The sequence below is a fragment of the Motacilla alba genome, chromosome 3 (genome assembly GCF_015832195.1).
Source record: "Motacilla alba alba isolate MOTALB_02 chromosome 3, Motacilla_alba_V1.0_pri, whole genome shotgun sequence".
Taxonomy (NCBI): domain Eukaryota; kingdom Metazoa; phylum Chordata; class Aves; order Passeriformes; family Motacillidae; genus Motacilla; species Motacilla alba.
This window is the reverse complement of record NC_052018.1, coordinates 32,339,982-32,359,348: the sequence shown is the minus strand read 5'-3', so window position 1 is coordinate 32,359,348 and position 19,367 is coordinate 32,339,982. Positions and strand designations below refer to the sequence as shown.

The following is a 19,367-nucleotide window of genomic DNA, read 5'->3' as shown; positions in this document are numbered from 1 at the left end:
CAGGCTAGGTGCACACATAAGTAGTGCATAATAAATCTATTCTTATAGACTGTGCAGTCCAGTTTAATATTCAAAGTTATGCTAATGTCTTTCCTCAAAATGACCATGCTGTACTGCTCTTGTAGGCGAGGAGAGGGAGTGCCATCTGCCCAGCCATGCAAATTGTCACCATTTCATTCACTTAAAATGAGTTTTGTCAGTTTGCTCTAATTGTAAATATGTCCAACTGAATTTAACAAGCTTTAAGCATTAATTCATTCATTTTTCCTAGTGCAAAATGTAGGCTTCAGGTTAATATTAAAAATGTAGATTCTTGAAGCCTGGAATTCCTTGTATCAGGTGACTGTAAAGAAGACTGGAGAAGAAAAAAACACTCCTCAGAAAAATATTTTAGACTAGTAAAAGGAATTTCTAATGCAAATGCTGTATAAATAGAATAGGTCATTTATAGAGGAATCCATATACAAATATATATAAATATATATGCTTTTAGACTGATGGATGGATAGATAGGTACAGAAGTGACAAGATAACCAGGTTGTGGTAAAGAGGCAAAGAAAGTATTTTTATTTATCTGATGAATATGTTTCAACTGTAACAACAGGCTTCCTAAGATTTCCTTTACATGAAACTTTGCTTCCCTCAGAAAAATCCCATCACATATCCTGGGTCAGTGGTTGCTCAGCTTTACAGCTGAAGGGCTGTAGATAATTCTAACAGATCGAGGTAGCTGTAATCAATATTGTGTCTGCTTCAGAACTCTTAACCTGTGCTTCCTGTGGCTCCAGGCAGTCATCAGGGAAGGGCCATGGACTGACATAAATCCTTTCTCCCAGCAGCTGGGCTATTGCTTCAGAGAAGAAGAGCATCTGCTTGCAGCATGAGAGGGTCACATTACCATTGTTCCCACGCCCGATATAAAATGGTGGTGATATACAAATGTGAGCACCAGTAGGTACAAATGAAGATGCCATTTTAAAGTTGCATGATGTGACTCAAGTGATACAATTTAAAATTCAAATCAGTCTGTAGAAGTTATGTCCTCATGCAGCTGTCCAGAAATCTGAAAGTCCATATGTGGGACTCAGGTTGCACATTAAAACTAGAAAGATTGGGCTGTGCATATTTTAAGGGGAGAAAATGGCATGTGCCCATAAGTTGCTACAAATAACCATTCCATAGGAGGTTTTGAGAGGTAATCACCCATCTGCTAAAATATCTGTGTTGTCTTTAATCATGTTTCTGCTGAATGGGTAGAAAACATTAAAAAATATATTTAAAAAAAAAACCCAAAACAAGACCCCCTCCCCCCCCAAAAAACCTCAAAACCAAACCAAAACCAGGATTGCTAAACCCTGTAATTATGAAGAAAACAAGTGATTAAAAGGATTTTGCTGCAATAAAAGTGAACCTAAATTTTATTACGTGTGTAATTTTGGGACTAGACATAGCTGTCATGACTTACAACAACATAAAACCCCTATTAAAGGGAAGGACACTTCATTTAAATCTGTGGAAACTACTGTATAAGTGTAGTTCATAAAATGAACTAAATTCACTTCTAGCTAAGTTCTATTGAATTTAGTTCCAACTAAATTCTAGACTTTTGTTGAAATAATTCACTGTTTGATCTTTCAGTTATGTAAAATAAATGCACAGTCCTTCATTTCAGCTGTGACATTCATTTGCTCTCTAAGTTTGATTGACTATAACTTCTTGTCTCAAGGATTTAGGAAACAATGAAAGCAGCAACTCAGCAGAGTGAAATTCTTATGTAGGTTACTTGGATAATTCATATCTGAGAATAAAGAAATATGAGTTCTGTGGAGTGTATGTGATACTTGATATATGTGCTTTATATATAATTTCCTTAAGGTCTGTAAGAAAATTAAATTGAAGTTTAATCAGAAGTTTTGCTCTACACTGATCTGTGAGAACCTAAGGTGAAATTGGATGAAGAAATGTATTTATGGAGATGATCTTCTTGTATTCCCATACACCTTGCATTTGGAGAGGTGTTGTTTTTCCAATAGCTTTCATAATTTTTACTTCTTCTTCAACTCTAATATATTATTTATGCTTTATTCCCATATCTGACTCACAGATAATGTGCAGGAATGGATTGAGAGCCATGCACGTATGAATATAGTTCTCTCAAGAGAAAATGTGTCTGTCAATAAATATGCAATGTGGCACATTTGTGACCAGGGCAGGCAGTTCTAAGATGCATTACTTGATTATTTCAAAACCAGATTTCTTCAAACATGCCAAAGGCAGATATATGTCAAGATAGAAGCTACATGAGTTGGAGTGTAAAAGGGCAACCTAAACATTTTTCTAAGTATTCAGAAATCTGTTTGTTTGTATGTCATACCTCAGAACTAGCCAGACTGGATTTTTACTACACGTTAATACTAATTTATAGTTGGGTAATGAACAAACATGAACAATATTAGCACAAGAGATCATGTTCTTAAACCTCTGTATGTTCTAATAGAAATTAAATACCTTCTCAACCTGAATTGTGGCCATTGCAAGTAAGGTTCTATTAAAAAAATTGTTTTCCTCTTTGTTTCCTCATTTGAAATATTCATTTATGTAGCCCTCAGAACACTATTCCTTGCTATTAAATGTCTTCAGACATTTAGAATGCTTCAGCTTTTAAATGCTTCAGACTATCCAGAGTTTTTGAAGTACTGTCAAAATGTAAAGAAACCTGTGCTGCCGCTGGCATTTCTTCATATGCTAAGAAACCCTCTCTTCCTCATAAGGAATTACTTCTACGCTTGTTTTCAGAGCTAAAAGTTGTTCTGCCAGTATTCATGAAGATGAGCTTGTCCTTGCTACTTACATTTTATTTGTGGAAGACGGATCAGATAGACTGCCTGAATGCTCTGGGAGTTCGTTCAGTTTAAAGTCAATACTGAGCCAAAGAGATGGTCCCAATGTCCCACAGATCATTCCTTAGACTGTCAATCAATACATTTCACCTGGGTCTCTCTAACTAGTAAGTCAAGTAGCAAGTAACACCAAGGAGGGAAGCACACACTGGAAACATAATGCACACCTCAGTAAGTGAGACCAAGGGTCGCTCTATCTAGCCCAGTTTTATCTCTCATATACTGCAGTGGGAAAGGCTGTTAGAATGTTCTTTAGAGTTTATTTGCTGGCATGTATTTTCTCCATTGTGTGCTATTTCAGCTTGTAGACACTCTTGAGCTCTTCATTCCTGCTGTAAATGATCATCCTTCATTCCTGGTCAGTATTTTTCTTCTGTACTGTGTCCAGCTGTTCTGGTCCTCAGCATAAGAAATACATGGACCTATTGAAGCAAGCCCAGAGGAGGTTACCTCTAAAGATGATTAGAGGGATGTGGCACCTCTGCAATAAAGAAAGGCTGAAAGAATTGGGTTTATTCAGCCTGGAAAAGAGACCACTTTGAGGTGACCTAATTGCAGCCTTCCAGTACCCAAAGGGAGCCTACAAGAAAGACAGAGAGGGACTCTTTATAAGGGCTTGTGTTAATTGGACAAGGGGGAATGGATTCAAACTAAAAGAGAGTAGGTTTAGATTAGATATCAGGAGGCAGTTCTTTACTGTGAGCTGGTGAGGCACTGGCACAGGTTGCCTAGGGAAGTTGAAAATGTCCCATCAAAGTCAAGTTGATGAGGCTCTGAGCAACCTGGTCTAGTGAGGTGTGTCCCGGCACATGGCAGGGGGGGTGGAACTAGATGATCTTTAAGGTTTTTTCCAACCCTAACTATTTTATAATCTGAAGATTCTATGATCCTTCTGTTTTGTTTGTATCCTTTTGGTAAATATCTGCTGCTGCTTCAATTTTATTGAACAGAGTGAGACAGGAGATCAGCCACAGAGTGAGGGAACTAAGCTTTTGTCTCCAGCTTCTCTACTAGCACCCTATTTATTGAGGTCAGTTACTCTATTTGACCCATGTGATTAAGAAAAATACTGATTGGCAACTAGGTTGGACTTAAGTTTTGCCAAGTTTTTTTAACCGAGTTGCTTTCTTAGATGGTTCATTTATTTAGCCTCCTTCAGTGTGATAATATTTGTTTCCAAGATCATCCACTAGGTTTTCTTTTCTGTTATGTTCAAAGACAAAATGCAGTTTATGCACATAGTCTTCACTAAGTAATGTTTTATAACATTGTGGTTAAAAAGCATTACTTATATCTCCTTCGAAGTGTTATTGATCATAGTCAGATGATTTCAGCTAATTATCCACAGGAGATAAGTCACCTGATAGCCATTGGATGCTCCATTAGCAGAAAATACCAAATCCTTTTAAATTTAGATTGTAAGAGTAAAGATAGTAAGATGAAACTGTCTTCAATAAAGCAAAAGGGAGGAGTTCAATAAGACTGACAGAGAACTTGAAGCAACAAAGAATTTGGAGACATCAAAGAGCAGTTGGTTTATGTTAATTTGCCTTTCTCAAAAGTGGCTCCTTTCCATTCATATTACCCTCAAAGCTCATCAATGAAATATTTCAGAGCCTTACTTCACTACTTCACTTCTTTTGCTAGAGGAGTTATTTTGATTGGTTGAAATTATGCAATTTTTTTTTTCTCCTTTGGTGAAATGACAGCTGTAAGTCAGGTTGCAGCCATATACAACACCACTATTTATATTTTCCAAAAATATATATATTTATTCATCAGAGATATTAATTCAGTTTTGAAAAACTGGGTGCTTAGATAAATTTGCTATAAATTAAATAGAGTAGGTTTTTACATGTGTCCAAACCAGTATTTCTCCAACCTGAATTCTTTGCATGTTTCCAGGAGATTTATATTTTTCTAACAGAACTCAAGAGATACTATGCCATTTGTAACTGAAAGGGTTGCTATTGAGTACTGCATCAAATGTCATCCCATACAGATTTTCTATGCTTAAATTACAGTTGCATGACTTTAATGCAGTTAGTTCACACCATAAGGCTAAGAAAGCCACTGTGAAATATCTAAGTAGCTCATAGAAACCTTGCAAAATCCTGTAAAATATGGGAAACTCTTAAGAAAATCATTCAGTTTTCTCTGACCAAATTAAAAGATTATGTAAATTTCCTTGAAAAGAAAACTTTATAATTAAAAAACTGATAGGTCCTTCACTATAAAATCATAAATGCCACTCAAATTGGACTTTTATAAGGGCTTAGACAGTGAGATTCCAAAGGAAATAATTTAAAGGAAATATTGAGTTATTAATATCAGAAAATCATGAACATTGGATTGATTGCTAGGTGACTAAAACAGTTCAAACTAAAATGAAAAAATGATAAAGCATGGATTTGCATTTTCAATATAAAACAAAGAAACAATAGTATTATAAAATAATTTTGAGCCTCCACAAAACCTACAGGGTAAATCTGTGCATTGGAAGTTTTCACATCCTGTTCATTGTTTTCCCCTAGTCTGAGTCTTGATTTCTGGGATCACCTAGAAGCTAAAGTTTCTTGCATGATGATTAGAACATAGAACAATCCGCTGAATATTTCAACAAGAGAAAAAAAGTAAGCAGTCATGCTTGGTAGTGAGTTCTTTAATGTCCTAGCTATAAATACTGCCTAAAAATATGTGACAAAAATTATAAGGGTAAGTACACCTTTGATTCTGAAAGATGCTAAAAACATTTGATAGTTGTGATGGTTAACTTGGGCTGAGTGCCAGGTGCCTTCCAAGACACCCTATTTTCTTCCCTTCTGAGCAGGATGGAGGTGGAGAAAATAAGCAGGAAAACTCATGATTCAATGTAAAGGCACTTTATTAAAGCAAAAGCAAAGGTTGTACATCGAAGCAAAGGAGGATCAAAAGGTTCCTTCTGTACTTCCCATCAGCAGGTGATATCCAGCCACTTCACAGGCAGGGCATTAGTTTGAGTACCAGTTGCTTTGGAAGACAAATGCTGTACTACTCTGCTGAGGACATCTGCTGAGGACATCTGCTGTGGTATGGATATCCCTTTGGTTACTTTGGGTCAGCTGTCCTAGATATGTCCCCTCCCAAGACCTTGTCCACCCCTAGTCAACTGGGTGCAGTAGGGGAGTCTTGGAGGGACAGCACTGATGCTGCATTATCAACACCTTTCTAGATCTCCTACAATGAACAGTACTATGAGGGCTGCAATGGAGAAAACTAGCCCAGTCTCAGACACATCCAATACAGTAGCATCTCATTTTAAAGTATGTCTTTTAATCTGTTGAAACAGGTCATTGTCTTCTGATGTCTAACATTAAAATAAATCCCCAAAGCCTCATAAAAAGTGTTTTCTTGTTTAAATAGTCACTAATAATAACTGAAATTAACACCAAGACTCTGAAACTGGATAGAAGCAACTGTGATAGAAGAAACTTCTGTAGAAACTGGAAACAAGAATTGTTACAATTCCTTTTATTGTTTTCCATTATGCCAGTCTCTGCGCAATATGTTTAAGCACAAAAACATGCTACTCACGTACAATTGAACTGATTAAAAAATAATGATACGCATTTGTAAGATCAAAGCAAGCATCCTTTCTTTCAAAAAATAAAAACTGTGCTGCAAAGACTTAAATATGAACAGCTAGTTGGATGAAATACAGCTGAACCTGCTTTTTTGATACCATTTTCTGGGAGGGTGATTTCCAGTAACTTCAGCTATGGGTCAGTGAATAAAAGTGAAGCAACTTACTTGTTGACCACTATCTGCCATGGTCATAACTTGTTTGCACCAGTCTCACTGCAACTGAAATGTAATCCTGAAGGAGCACAATTGACACAGTGGTTTTGACTTCATTTCAGTCATTGAGATATAACACTGTGAAAGGTACCCAGATTTCCTGAAGACTAAGATAATGTGTCCCCTTAGGTAAATGTTTTGGAGGTTAAGGTGTTGCTTGTGTTATCAGGAGATGAGCAGAACAGACTTTTTTTCAAGAAAGACTCCTCATTGGTTTGATTCAGTTCCTTTCACATATCCCTTACATCTGTGGGCCTTTGGGTTAGCACCCAGGAAACTGGTATGTTTCCTTCTGAGTTCAGCAGAGGACCTGCTGCTTTCCAGCTCTTAGCTGGAATCTGTCAGGCTTCTGTGTAGTTGCTGGGCCTGGCAAGCAGACTCTGTGTGCAAGTTGTTTCATGCAGTTTTGCAAATACACCAAGTCTCAAACATCAGGCATCAGGGTTTGAACCCAGAAGTGTTGGCAGATGGAGGAAGGTGTAGGTCTCCTCAGTCATAGAATCACAGACTATGCTCAGTTGGAAGGTGCCCAAAAGGATCATCGAGTCCCTCAACATTCTGCACAGCACCATCCCTAAGAATCATACCCTGTGCCTGAGAGCACTGTCCAAACACTTCTTGGACTCCATCAGGCTTGGTGCTGCGATCACTTTCCTGGGGAGCCTGTTTCAGTGCCCAGCCACTCTCTGGGTTAAAAACCTTTTCCTGATATCCAGCCTAAACTTCCCTTGACACAACTTCAGGCCATTCCCTTAGTCCTGTCACTGTCATCACAGAGAAGAGATCAGTGCCTGCCCCTCCTCTTCCCCTCATGAGGAAGCTGTAACTGCAGTGAGGTCTCCCCTCAGTCTCCCCTTCTTCAGGCTGAACATATCCAGTGCCCTCAGCTGCTCCTCACACGGCTTCCCCTCAAGGCCCTTCACCATCTTTGTTGCCCTCCTTTGGACACTCTGGAATAGTTTAATATCTTCTTACATTGTAGTGCCCAAAACTGCCCCCAGCACTTGAGGTGAGGCCGCCCCAGTGCAGAGCAGAGCAGGACAATCCCCTCCCTTGCCCAGCTGGTGATGCTGTGCTTGAGTTAACAAAAGTGAGCTATTACTGGACATCTTAATTAATTCCCCCTTCAAAAATTCCTTACAAAATCTTTATGACAAATAAGCATCAGCCAGGAATCTCCTATGAAATTAAGAGATGGGGAAAAGGAAGAATACAGAAATTTGAAAAGTAATGTGAAAATGGGGATGTTTTTACTGATATTTCAGAGGCAAGCCAAACTACTCATTTGGATTCCTACTTGCACAATTTATTTTGTCAGTCTTCTTTTTATATTGCATAAGATAAGAGATTAATGGGAAAAATAAGGACACAGAAGAAAGTTTTAAAGTACTTAAGCTGACAATCCAAGTATCCCAGACGATGAGTTCACAGGCAGTAATCCCTCCTCCTGCAGTGGGCAAGTCTCTGCCTCCAGAGAGCTTTAGGAGAGTCATAGGATGCTTTGGATTCAGCAGGATCACTTTCATAGTTTTCTCTGACATAAGAGAACAGTAATGTGCATTAAATGTAGGCTTTGTTGGTGGATTGGATTAATTTTACTAGTGACATAAACTGAATTTAGATGTACAAACTGTTTAAAAGTTGGAGGCAAGAGCTTCACAGGTAAACCCAGCAGGCCAAATTCTCGGGTTCCTGAAGTGCTAGATTCTGCCAGGTCTGGTTTCTAGAGTTTTTTATAGGCTGTAAAACACAAACTCTGAAGAAAGTCTTCAAGATTTGATTCACTGTACCGGTTAATATGCCACATTGGTTGGTTCCTTTAGTACTGCATTCTTTATAAATGGAAGCTTTCAAATTGAAATCAAGTTTCTGGCAATTGCCTTTCTGAGGACAAACAAAAGAACCAATAAGGAGCTGTGCAAGGGCCTTTCAGGAAGTCATTTAGGAGCTTGAAATTCTGCTTGAGCGTTTTCCCTTTGTTGTTGAACTGATTGCTTCCTCCTTTGGTATCTCCTCCTCTGCCCTGCAAATGAAACATCCAGTCCTGTCTTTCTGGGGAAAGTTGATGGATGAAACTCTTTCCTACTATGCACTGCTACCCAGGCTCTTTTTATCCCAAATGAATTCTGCATATGGCTGATTTTCCCCATACAAAGTAAGAAGTAAACAGAGAGTGATAGATATTGGCTTTCCATCATCTGATCTGTCAGCTTCTGTACATTAGGAAGTTATCTATGCCTTTAATTGTGAGTAGGAGAGGGATTTAAAGCTTGCAGGAGTGTAATTGTTTCACAGTAAATCTACAGATAAGCTCCTCTTCCTTACTGCCCACACAGTTCCACTGATTTTAGAATATTAAATTGTCCTTTTCCCTTCAAACGCTGGTGCCTAAAGGAAGATCTATTATCCTGAAGTCTTTGTAGCTTAGACTCTAATGGGATGCTGATATTGCAAACCAATAACTAAAATGAGGAAATATTGAAATGAAGCATAAGGCTTCTTTTATACTGCCATAGTTCTTTACTGCATTAATTTTGAAACATATTTCTATTTTCTGTCTAATCACAGTCTTAGAGTTAAAAGTTTTGATAACTGACAAGTTTCTTACGCGATGTATTCCTGGACACAAGGTGTAAGGATCTGGGGGAGGGTAACGAAGAGGAAGGATTTCTACCTTTGACTGTATCAGACCCTGTGAAATTTTCTTTTTGGTTTACTTCAGCAGATAAAACAGACTTGTTTTGATGGCTAATTCTCAAATTTCAGTGAATTGCTTATTCCTTATTATGAATGGTTTCAATTCAAGTGAGCAAATACCTTATGAAAATCAGGTAAATGTTCCTGTCATTAAATAAATACCTGCGGTCCCTCTAGGTTTATCTTTGGGTTTTTTGGTTTTTTTTGATCTCCATCAATCTTGTCTTGTCTGTGCAGTGAGGATAGAAAAATATGTGCCTATTTAGCAAAGACTACTTGGGTAAATGGGATAATGAACAGCCACAGTTGCTTGTGTTCCCCAACCTGCCTAAGAAGGCAATTGATGTTGCTCATTGATATTATTAATGAGACAAAGGCACAGGAGAAAAATATCTCTGTTTATCCATCCTCCATTCACTGGCAGGAATTTACACTACAATAACACTGCTCATGGATGTAATATGAAGTGGTTTTGTATTTAGTATTAGTCTAATTACATTCTTTCCATCAACAGGTGATGAAAGGAAATCATGATATAAAAATGAGACAAACAGTGCTTGCACCAGCCCCAGGCAGGACTTACTGTTCCTGTCCTACCTCTCTAGAAAAGCACAAGTTACTTAATGCTGACCTTGAAGATTTCACGTGACAAGAGTGACCAGGTCAGGGGACACGGAGATGTGGATCTGCAGCTGGAACTGGAGCTTCTTTCCAGGTGGACTTTGGGCTGCATGGACCTGAGAAGACTAGATACCACCAATGAAAGCCCATACAGTTTGTGGTGAAATAGTGCCTTCTATATATCCCTTGTCACAAAAAGCAGCTAATTATCACAGTACCAGGGATATTTGTTATTTTTACAGAGAGATGCTGATATACTATAATAACTAATAAAACATAGGTAGTTTATTTTTGCCTTGATTTCACTTTTTATTTCTACTGTCTTCTTTTCTCCATTCATTTCATAAAAATAAATCTTGTAACACATATAAACAGGCATGATGAAAAATAAAATGTCAGGTACATTTTGGGAATAAAAGATTTTGACTTTGTGCATCTTCTTTTTAAATCAGAGGGTACAGCAATAGCATTTGGCTTGGTATTTCCTCCAACAAGGAAGTAATTTACTTTCACAGCTGCCTTGTAGAACAGGATGATGTTAAAGGAATAATTGACAATTTGTGGGATATTTTGTGCTTAATATTTGTGTTTCCATTTTAATCGAGTTTATAGGATTCTCCTTTCAGTTCTGTGTGTATTTCAACAATCACTCAGTGCTAAAATTTCAGATAGAATTTCAAATAGATTGGAGTAACACTTTGTATGCTGAACAGTGATGAACAAAACCCACAATTGTCTTTTCTTGATTTTCTAAGATGATAAAGTGGAGTGTATACTATTACAAAACAAACAGAAATTATGAATGTGACTCCAGTATTCTTTTGAACAATGCAATCATATGTTTCTGTGTATGTACAAATCTAAGTAGAAAAATAAGAAGACTTTGACAATAGCACCAGAGATTGGCTTGACCCTTTATTTACTGGCCTCTGAACCCAAGCAATTTTTGTGTGCTTAAGCAAGTATTCATAATGACACTACATTTTAAAGATGATCCTATTCATATCATTCTGTGGGTACTTGGCTACAGGGAACAGAAATATATCTACATAGTGAGAAAAAAGGCAAATAGAGGTTCAATAAAGCATTAAGCAATATTGCTAATGACAACCACAAAATAAGGCAGAGGGAAAAGAAGGGAACTGACCACTGACATTGTTCAACAACCCATAGCAGTATAAGATAAATCTTGAAACACTGACTTGTGGACCAACCAGTAAATTGCATAAATTACTTTAAGGCCTTCAACATTAAAACATTTAATGATTTATGCCATTTGCAATGTGCAGCATGTCACATCCTATTGCAATACTCAGTATATTATGTGTAACCATCTATCCAAAATATTGTTGCTAAACTTGCCTAGCTCCTCCTTGGTATATGAGAGAATAAGATTTAATTTCCTTATATAGTTTAGGAAGCAAAATAAAAATTTAAAGCTACATGGAAACCATTTGTTATTTTGACATTGACATTTCTCCTCTAAGATCCTATCTAGACAGATGAGTTTTCCTAATCTGACACCAGGGCTGTTGTTACAATTGGATATGCTGACTCATCAAAAAGTAAGTAGCTTCTGATAGTTTATTCACTTAGCTTAATAGCTTCTCAGTTTTATTGAGCAGTGCTAAATTGAGAAAAAAAGGCTTTTAGAAGAAATCCAGTCTTCTAAATATTTTGGAAGTTTTGGACATTTTAATTTAAATTTCTTCACTCATTCTATTTTTTTTTTTGTTTCAATCAGCAGTACTACTATAACTTGATTTTTACCATTGATCTGTAAATTCTTGTAAACAGCTCAAATAACATGTCCAGATTCTTTTATACTTTCCTCACAAGTGAATGAAATCTAAACTGATAAAACTGGCTGTTTACTGAAGTATTATATGAAACTTCATGCCTCCAAGGCTTTTGTTTAAATCTAGCTTTCACCTACAGAAATTAAAAAATTAATTGATGAGCGATAGGATAGCTCTGTCAGTTATATTGGTGGTGACAGTAAGAGGAAGAGTTTAAAAAATATATCCCCACCTTTTCAGTTCAGTATTGGCATTTGTCAGTATGGTCTTGTGTCAAACAGTTCCTCTTTTCAATTTTGGGTGTAGATATTAGAAGCCTGACTGACGCTGCATGTATGTGTTAGAGCACATTTAATAAGTGTGTGTGTGTGTGTTCATTCACATTCAGACAGTTGTTTTGCATCTTCTGAGATAAACACAGAGGGGTTTTTTTTGGTTTTGGGGTTTTGTTTGTTTGTTTGTTTTTTTGGTTTTTTTTTGGTTTTTTTGTGTTGTTGTTTTTTTGTTTGTTCATTTTGCAACATGCTGAAAACCTTCTCTCTGATGCATGGAAGTGGAATTCTGTGTAGAGTTGTACATGTCTGGTACAAGTCTGCCAAGCTGGAAAACCGTATTTTGCAATTCCATTGAGATTTTGCCAACAAAGGTCTGACTCATACAAATTAATAATACACACTCTGAAATCTTTGTCAGTTGAACATTTTTACAGTAATAATCTTCTTGCAGCAGTAATCAACATAGTCATGTTGTTTCAGAAAACAGTACAGAGGAGTCACTGGAAAAAGCAAAAGATATGGAAGTATTTGACTGAAGAGCTACTTTTCCTCACTTCAGTAAATGGTCCTTTTGCTAACGCAACTCTGTCATCAATCAGCTCAAACCTCTCCATCCACAAAACACAAACTGAGAGGGAGACTAGGTCTCCTAAGGATTTTAAGGAGAAATGGTGAGGCTTTTTTATTGTTTTGTCTTGGGTTTTTTTTCCCCTGCTTTTGTCTCCTGTCACAGAGAAATTCTTTGTCTTTTCCTTTCACTCCTGAATTCTTTGCTCATGAGCAGGAAAAAAAGGTTGATCTAAATGTTCCAAAAGACATGCTTTTATACTTGTTTCAGGTTTAAGAAGAAAAAGCAATGCCTGATCAGGGCTTCCACTTCAGTGAAACAGATTTTTCACTGACTTTTAAAACTGTGACATCAGTCAAAACATCTCCATCATGAAAAAATAAGGCACAGAAAGTGTATTTGTAAAAAAGTAACTGGTAGTGCTAGAAAGAAAGCAAGTAAGTATTTTTTCTCCAAAAAAGTTTAAAATCTATTCAATAAACTGCAAAGTCTTTAAAATCACATTGTGATAAATGTATTTAATCAAATTTTAGATTATTTCATATTTACAAATGGCTTTCTATTCAAATATATCTTTAACATTAAAAAATCAACAAATAGTGACAGACATAAGCTGAGAAGTTTAATTTGGCTCTAAACAAGAACTTCATATCGGACACTGACAGATTTTTTTGTTCCACTGATTACCTCTGTCTTCTTCTGTGCAGGTTATGAATAAAGAGAATTTGCTCTGTGGTTCACTTACTTATTAGGAAACACTTACAAAATGAGAGCACAGTTCTTCTATGCTGCATGGCTTTTAATTGAACTTACACTCATTGGAATTATATATGTAATATTACTTTAAAAGTGCTGAGACATAAATAATGGTATTTTCAATTTCCCCTTTGTACTTAGAGACATAAATATACTTCCAGCAATTATCTTCGAGAAATATACATAATTTGCTTCTTCTTGTTTTGGTTCCAACTTTAATTTTGCTCAGGTAATGTTAGTATTGTTTCATTTATTTTATTAATTTTCAAAAATCAGTATTTGTAGTTCTTTTGAGTTAACTTAGTTTCCACCTGACTTATTGGTAAAATGGTTTAAATGGTTTAGAAAAGTATTTCACTAGCTTCTAATGATGTTTCTTCATCATTGAGAAAACTTTTTTTTTGTGTTGCTCTTGCATCTTATAATCTGCAACATTTGAAATATCAGGCCCAAGTACTGGGAGGACCATGTGCAGATCTTTCCTTATGTAGAGCAACGTGCTTGCCAGAAATGGTTCTGTTAATGCTAAAATCATTTTGGTGCACGTAAAGGTCAAGCTGTGTCTCTGCAAACTCTTGAGACCTGTCAATGCCACATGCAGTTAGTGTTAGCCAGCTGATGTCCCTGTAGGTGCAGGACAGACACCTTTGGATAGCACTGAGGTCCACCCAGAGAAATCTTGGCCAGCTGTTCCTGTCTCCTTCCATTAACTGGAAAGGGACTGGAGTAATATCTATATTTCTAACCTTTGGAAAGCAGAGGTTCAGTGAGAGGAATTGCAGCCCCAGTGCAGACACTGTGCTGCACTCTGGGGTTCAGGCATGGCCAGCAGTGTGTGGTGCCCCGAGCACCACCCGGAATGGGCGCAGAAGGGCTCGCATGAACACCACAGGAGGGTGAAGAGCTGCCGCTGAGTCACAGTGAGGGGTGCTGGAGGGAGACCTGGGGACACGGATTGTGTATCAGCATGAGAGATCCACAGCCGGTGGGTGAGGAAGCAAGGACTCTGATGCATTTTTTTCCTGCATGGCCTGACAAGAGAACATTGAAATTCCTGTTATTGACACTCCAGATACTACCAAGATACCTGAGCAAATAACATTCAGGGTGAACTGCTATAATATTTGCCATGTGCCTCTCACTCCTAGAGTACACATTAGGACCAAAGTTCATTTTCTCTCACTGAAAATTCGTGACACATTTGGGATAAAGTACTGCATACTAAGATTTCATTAAATAACGAAGTATTCAGTGCCAGAGCTGAAGTAATTATTCAAGAGTTGTGCTCTCATAAAAGGATTTTTTTCTTGCCTTTAAATCTTCTTTTAATGATGTGCTTTTCATTTAGTTATAAGAGAATTACTTGAATTTTCTCAATAAAACTTTAAGCAGTCTTTATTCTGTAACTAAAAACATGCACAAGAACAAATAATTTCAAAGATATATATCAAATATATGCAAACTCTACAGAATCATTTCTTTTGAAGCAATTTTATGAAACAACCTAAAATCATATAGTGAGACATGAGTCTTATAAACTGAAGAGTAAAAATTAATTTAAAATATAGAGAACAAACTTAATTTGTGCTTGTTTGTGAACATTAATTACTAAAATATATTAAAGCAGAATTTTTAATTTTCGCAACTGACTCACTCTCACCTTACCACTTCAAATGTTGCTGTAATGGAGACAATTTTCTGAAAAAATATTATTGTTTTGTAATTAGTTGTATGACTATAGAGGAAAAAGTGATTTCTTTATTCACTCAGTCATAGGGTGGAGAGCAGGGTAGTCATCTCTATGTAGGGTCATGTACCTTACCAGGGCCTTATGGAGAAATCTTGGCCAACTGCAGCATTGTACCTTTGTCTGTAGTTCCCAAAATAATGGGAAGTATGCAGACATGCCCTGCAATATAGCACTGCGATGGTCAGGGCTTCCTGCTGTGGAGGAAAATCTTCACACAAACTCAGAGAAAGCCAGCCAAAAAAGCCGAAGTACCAGATATTTTTAAATTATTTAGAGACCAGGATTCACTGGTAATAGGCAAAGGAGGGATGGTTGAAGGTTTTGTGGCTTTATACCTTGTTTGGTTTTGCCCAAATAATAGCACAAACCATAAACCAAATGCACTGTGTTAAAGCCTAAAGGTTTTTGTTGTATTGAACTGTGAGAGTTCTCAGGAAATTTAATGGTGCCCCAGACAGAAAACAGAAGAAACCGGAAGTGTCAGCAGTGCACAGGCCAGCGTAACAGCAGTGGATGTCCTGTGCTGGACAGCAGCCCTTGTCTGCTCCCATTCTTCAGCTGAGTAAGGGACAGTCCAGCATCTTCCTGTGCTAAAAGTGCTTTTGAATTCTGGAGCAAGGTGCAGTTGGAGGTGGACAGGCATGAGGGGCATCTACAGAGAGCATACAATGTAGGATCTCTGGTCATCCCTACTGTAGCCCCTATCTTGAAGGGGTCTTTGGCAGACACATCAAACCAGTTTTTGATCTACACATAGCTCATGAACAATGGCTATGTCACTTCCAGACTGAAAAAATCTCTCCAGCTGTGGCAAATGCCTAGATTTCTCCAAGGCCTTGCTTGATTTTACCAAAGAAAGAGAACGCCCTCTACCCCTGTGCACCTAGGACCATATGTCACGTTTCTGCAGCCTCAGATGTGTCTGTGATGTTGGCAGTGCTGCACACATGGCCAGCTGCCCTGTGCTGCCCTGTGGTCCTGTCCCAGAACCAGCTCTGTGTCTTTCTGACATGAATGAAGAACCAGCTTCATTCTCAGGTTTGACTATATCCCTCATAAAAAAAGGATAGAGAGGTAGGAGTTTAATCTTTTTGTATTGAAAAATTAGGACAGCCATAGGTGATCTGTTAGGTGCTACCAGGAGGTGAACAAATTAAAAAGTAGGAGTAATGACTGTGTCAGACTTTTGAGTCTAATTCTTGCCTTGAGCTGACATGTGAGCAATAATTATACTCTCTGCTGAGCTGCTCTATGGACACGAGTAATTATAGTCCTCAATACACAAAAATGTGTATCTCATTATAATGAAGCACAGAAGTAAACAAAAATAAATGGACTAGAACTAAATGTTCAGAATGCCATTTATATGCTTGGCTTTAGACAGTCACCCCAGGTTTTACATTCAAAGGAAATTTGCCTGTGGAATTCTGGTGTTATAAGTGGAGCTGGTGGGAAGAGTATTTGTTAGAGATATTTGTTCAATACCTGAAAAGAAAATGGTTATTCAACTGAAATATTCCATTCGGTAGTAATCAAAGGGAAAATTTTGCAGAGATGCCCTGCTTGTAAAGTTAAAATACAATTCTTTGCTCATGTTTCTGTGATAACTAGCTCAGTAACACTAAATAATTTAGTATTCCAGCCCCATTTCATTAAAACCCTAGAGTACTTAAAAAGAATAAGTAAAAAGTATGAAATTCATGTGACTAATTGTAGCCAGTTACTCCTAAGAGTCAATGCAGATCTAAGGAGTAACTCAATTCATCCTAGAATTGATGTCTTAAACACACTGTGGATATGTGTATTTAATCAAAAGAATCTAGCCTAGAAATATACAAAGTTTGGACTTAGAAATCTGATCTCCTTGTGTTAAGATTTAACTAAAGTAAACCTGCTATCAAAGTTTCTAGGTATCCACAAAATGTATGAAGCTTACCATGCAAAAAGCTGTAGTGGAAGCTGTTCGGGCCATCCAACTTCCAAGACTGATTTGGTGATCGATCAGTTACATTCAGTCTGATTCTTCTACTTTTGTAGGGAAATTGACCACATGGCTTCAGAAATTCGTGTCATTTCCAGCACTTCACTTTTCTTTACTTGAAAGAGCATGGCACTGAAGCATGTATGTGGTGGAAATCCTGGTTCCACTGAAAGATAAAAGGGAAGATTTCTTTGATTTCTTTGATTTCTTTGATTTCTTTGATTTCTTTGATTTCTTTGATTTCTTTGACTTCAGAAATGCCAGAATTTCACCCAAGCACAAGGATGGTTGTGCCGCATCACCTCAGGTGCTCACAGGAAATGAAGATAATTCCTCAAACTTCAGAAGAAAATCAAACAACCCTCCCCTTGTCTGGCAGGCTCCTCACTGCATGTTCCATCAAGGCACCTGCAGGCAACTCTGCAGTAGGGAACAGGTTGTCTTGTGCTTGAAAGGTGAATAAAGAAACAAATGCTGGAGTTCAGCAATGACTCACATCTGGCTGTGCATTTTCCTGGCACTTCTGAGTGGCACTGCCTTGCTCTGCTCCACAAAAACATTTTAAATGATGCAGGAGATATTTTATGTGGAAAAACAAAGCGTGCTGTATGGGACTCAAAAGGATCTTGTTATTATTTCTCCCCTTATTCAAATTACTCTTTAGATCAAGATTATCAAGATAATAAAGATTATCAAGATAATGCTCGTAATTAATTTGGCCTTATACATTATATGCCTTTGGCATGTAATCCAAGTATCTCACAACACTTCTTGAGCATTCTCTAATTAAGCTAGTCACAATCTCTCGATGAAGTACTCAAGGAATGTGTGACTCGTTTCATCCAGTCAAGAAGCAGTCACCTCTGGGGTCAAGTAAGGCACAGCAGCATATTCAATAATGCATAGCAGCATTGTGCCACACTTGGGGAGGGAAGTGAGAAGCAGAATCCCTAATTGAAACTACAGGGGGTTTAAGGAAGGAAAATGTATTTATCTATAATTTCAGATTTAAAGGTGCTAACTTGTTCTTTCCTCTGAAGATTGTCAAAGGCCCTTTCATGTCCAGTTGGCTTTTTTAGTTCACAAGTCTGAGAGGAATGCTTTACCATATCATGGTTTCATAACCTATTATACTTTGAAATTCTGTATCTACACGTAGCATTTACTTGCCCAAAGTAAATAGCCAGTGTGATTCTTTGATCAAAGCTGTAAGCAATTGCCAATATTTAACATTTCTCCCTAAAAGGCTTATTTCAAGCAGTTTTATTATCCCCACCGTACAGAAAAAAACTGAAGCATTGGGGAAATAAATGATCTTCCTCTACATACTGAGAAAGTCAGTGATTAAAAAGTCATCAAATATTGTTTTCCAACCTTATATTAGTTTGTTAAGCTCTCACTCATTGTTCTTTCTGCCTGTTAAATCATCCCTAGCATTCAGACTGTATGACACTCTATTTTTGATACCCTTAATTAAAATACATCTTGAACACAGAGTCTATATTATTCTGCCTAACAGGAGAGCTTTCATATATCCATTCTCATTTGTTCCTCAACAAAAACAAGCTTTAAACTCCCAAAAAGCTCCTAACCCCACTGATGCAGAAGCTCCCCTGGGTATCTTTTGCAACTGCTCCTCAAAACAGGAGCACCCCTTTTGTGCCACTGGGGCTTCATCCTCATGGAGAAATGCACAAGACACAAGTCACCCAGGCTCTTTGGGGCTCCTCAGGCTGAGGCAGATGGGACACAAGCTTCAAGGGTCATTGGGGGACAAATTACTTCACCTACAATTCCCCTATGAACAGGATTGTCACTGGTAATAGCTCTGAACTTTTCACGGGTTCTTGCAGCCCGATCGGGCTGTAGTGATCTCCTGTGACCTCCTCCCTAGCATGCAAAACAACACATTATCACAAAGAAATTTTTACATAGGATAAAAACCTGTAATTAATTTTGATCCTGAGAGAAGAAGGATCTGCTGTGTCTACAGGTGAAGTATTGTAATGGAAAATGACACCACTGAATAGCAGAGGCTTTACTGTCTCAATTATAAGAAAACATGTCCTATGTTTCTTGCTGAGGCAGGGGAGGAGCCTGAAAAACCTAGATACCTTTTACCAGGGCTCAGAAAAGCCAAGAGGGGCAGAAAACTCATCTTTTTCCATCCTGCTCATAGTGTA

The 19,367-nt window shown here is 37.7% G+C and overlaps 1 protein-coding gene across 1 annotated transcript in view; it reads right to left on the bottom strand.

The window, feature by feature from the left end:
* MEI4 (meiotic double-stranded break formation protein 4) overlaps positions 1–19,361 on the bottom strand; it is an 88,985-nt gene extending 69,624 nt beyond the window's left edge. Inside the window, exons 1-3 of the mRNA XM_038132145.1 lie at positions 19,306–19,361; positions 18,976–19,074; positions 17,140–17,231 (exon numbers count right to left, since the gene is read on the bottom strand). Of these exons, the coding sequence (XP_037988073.1) occupies positions 17,140–17,231; positions 18,976–19,074; positions 19,306–19,361 (247 nt within the window). The remainder of the gene's footprint in view (positions 1–17,139; positions 17,232–18,975; positions 19,075–19,305) is intronic.
* Positions 19,362–19,367: the final 6 nt, after the last annotated feature.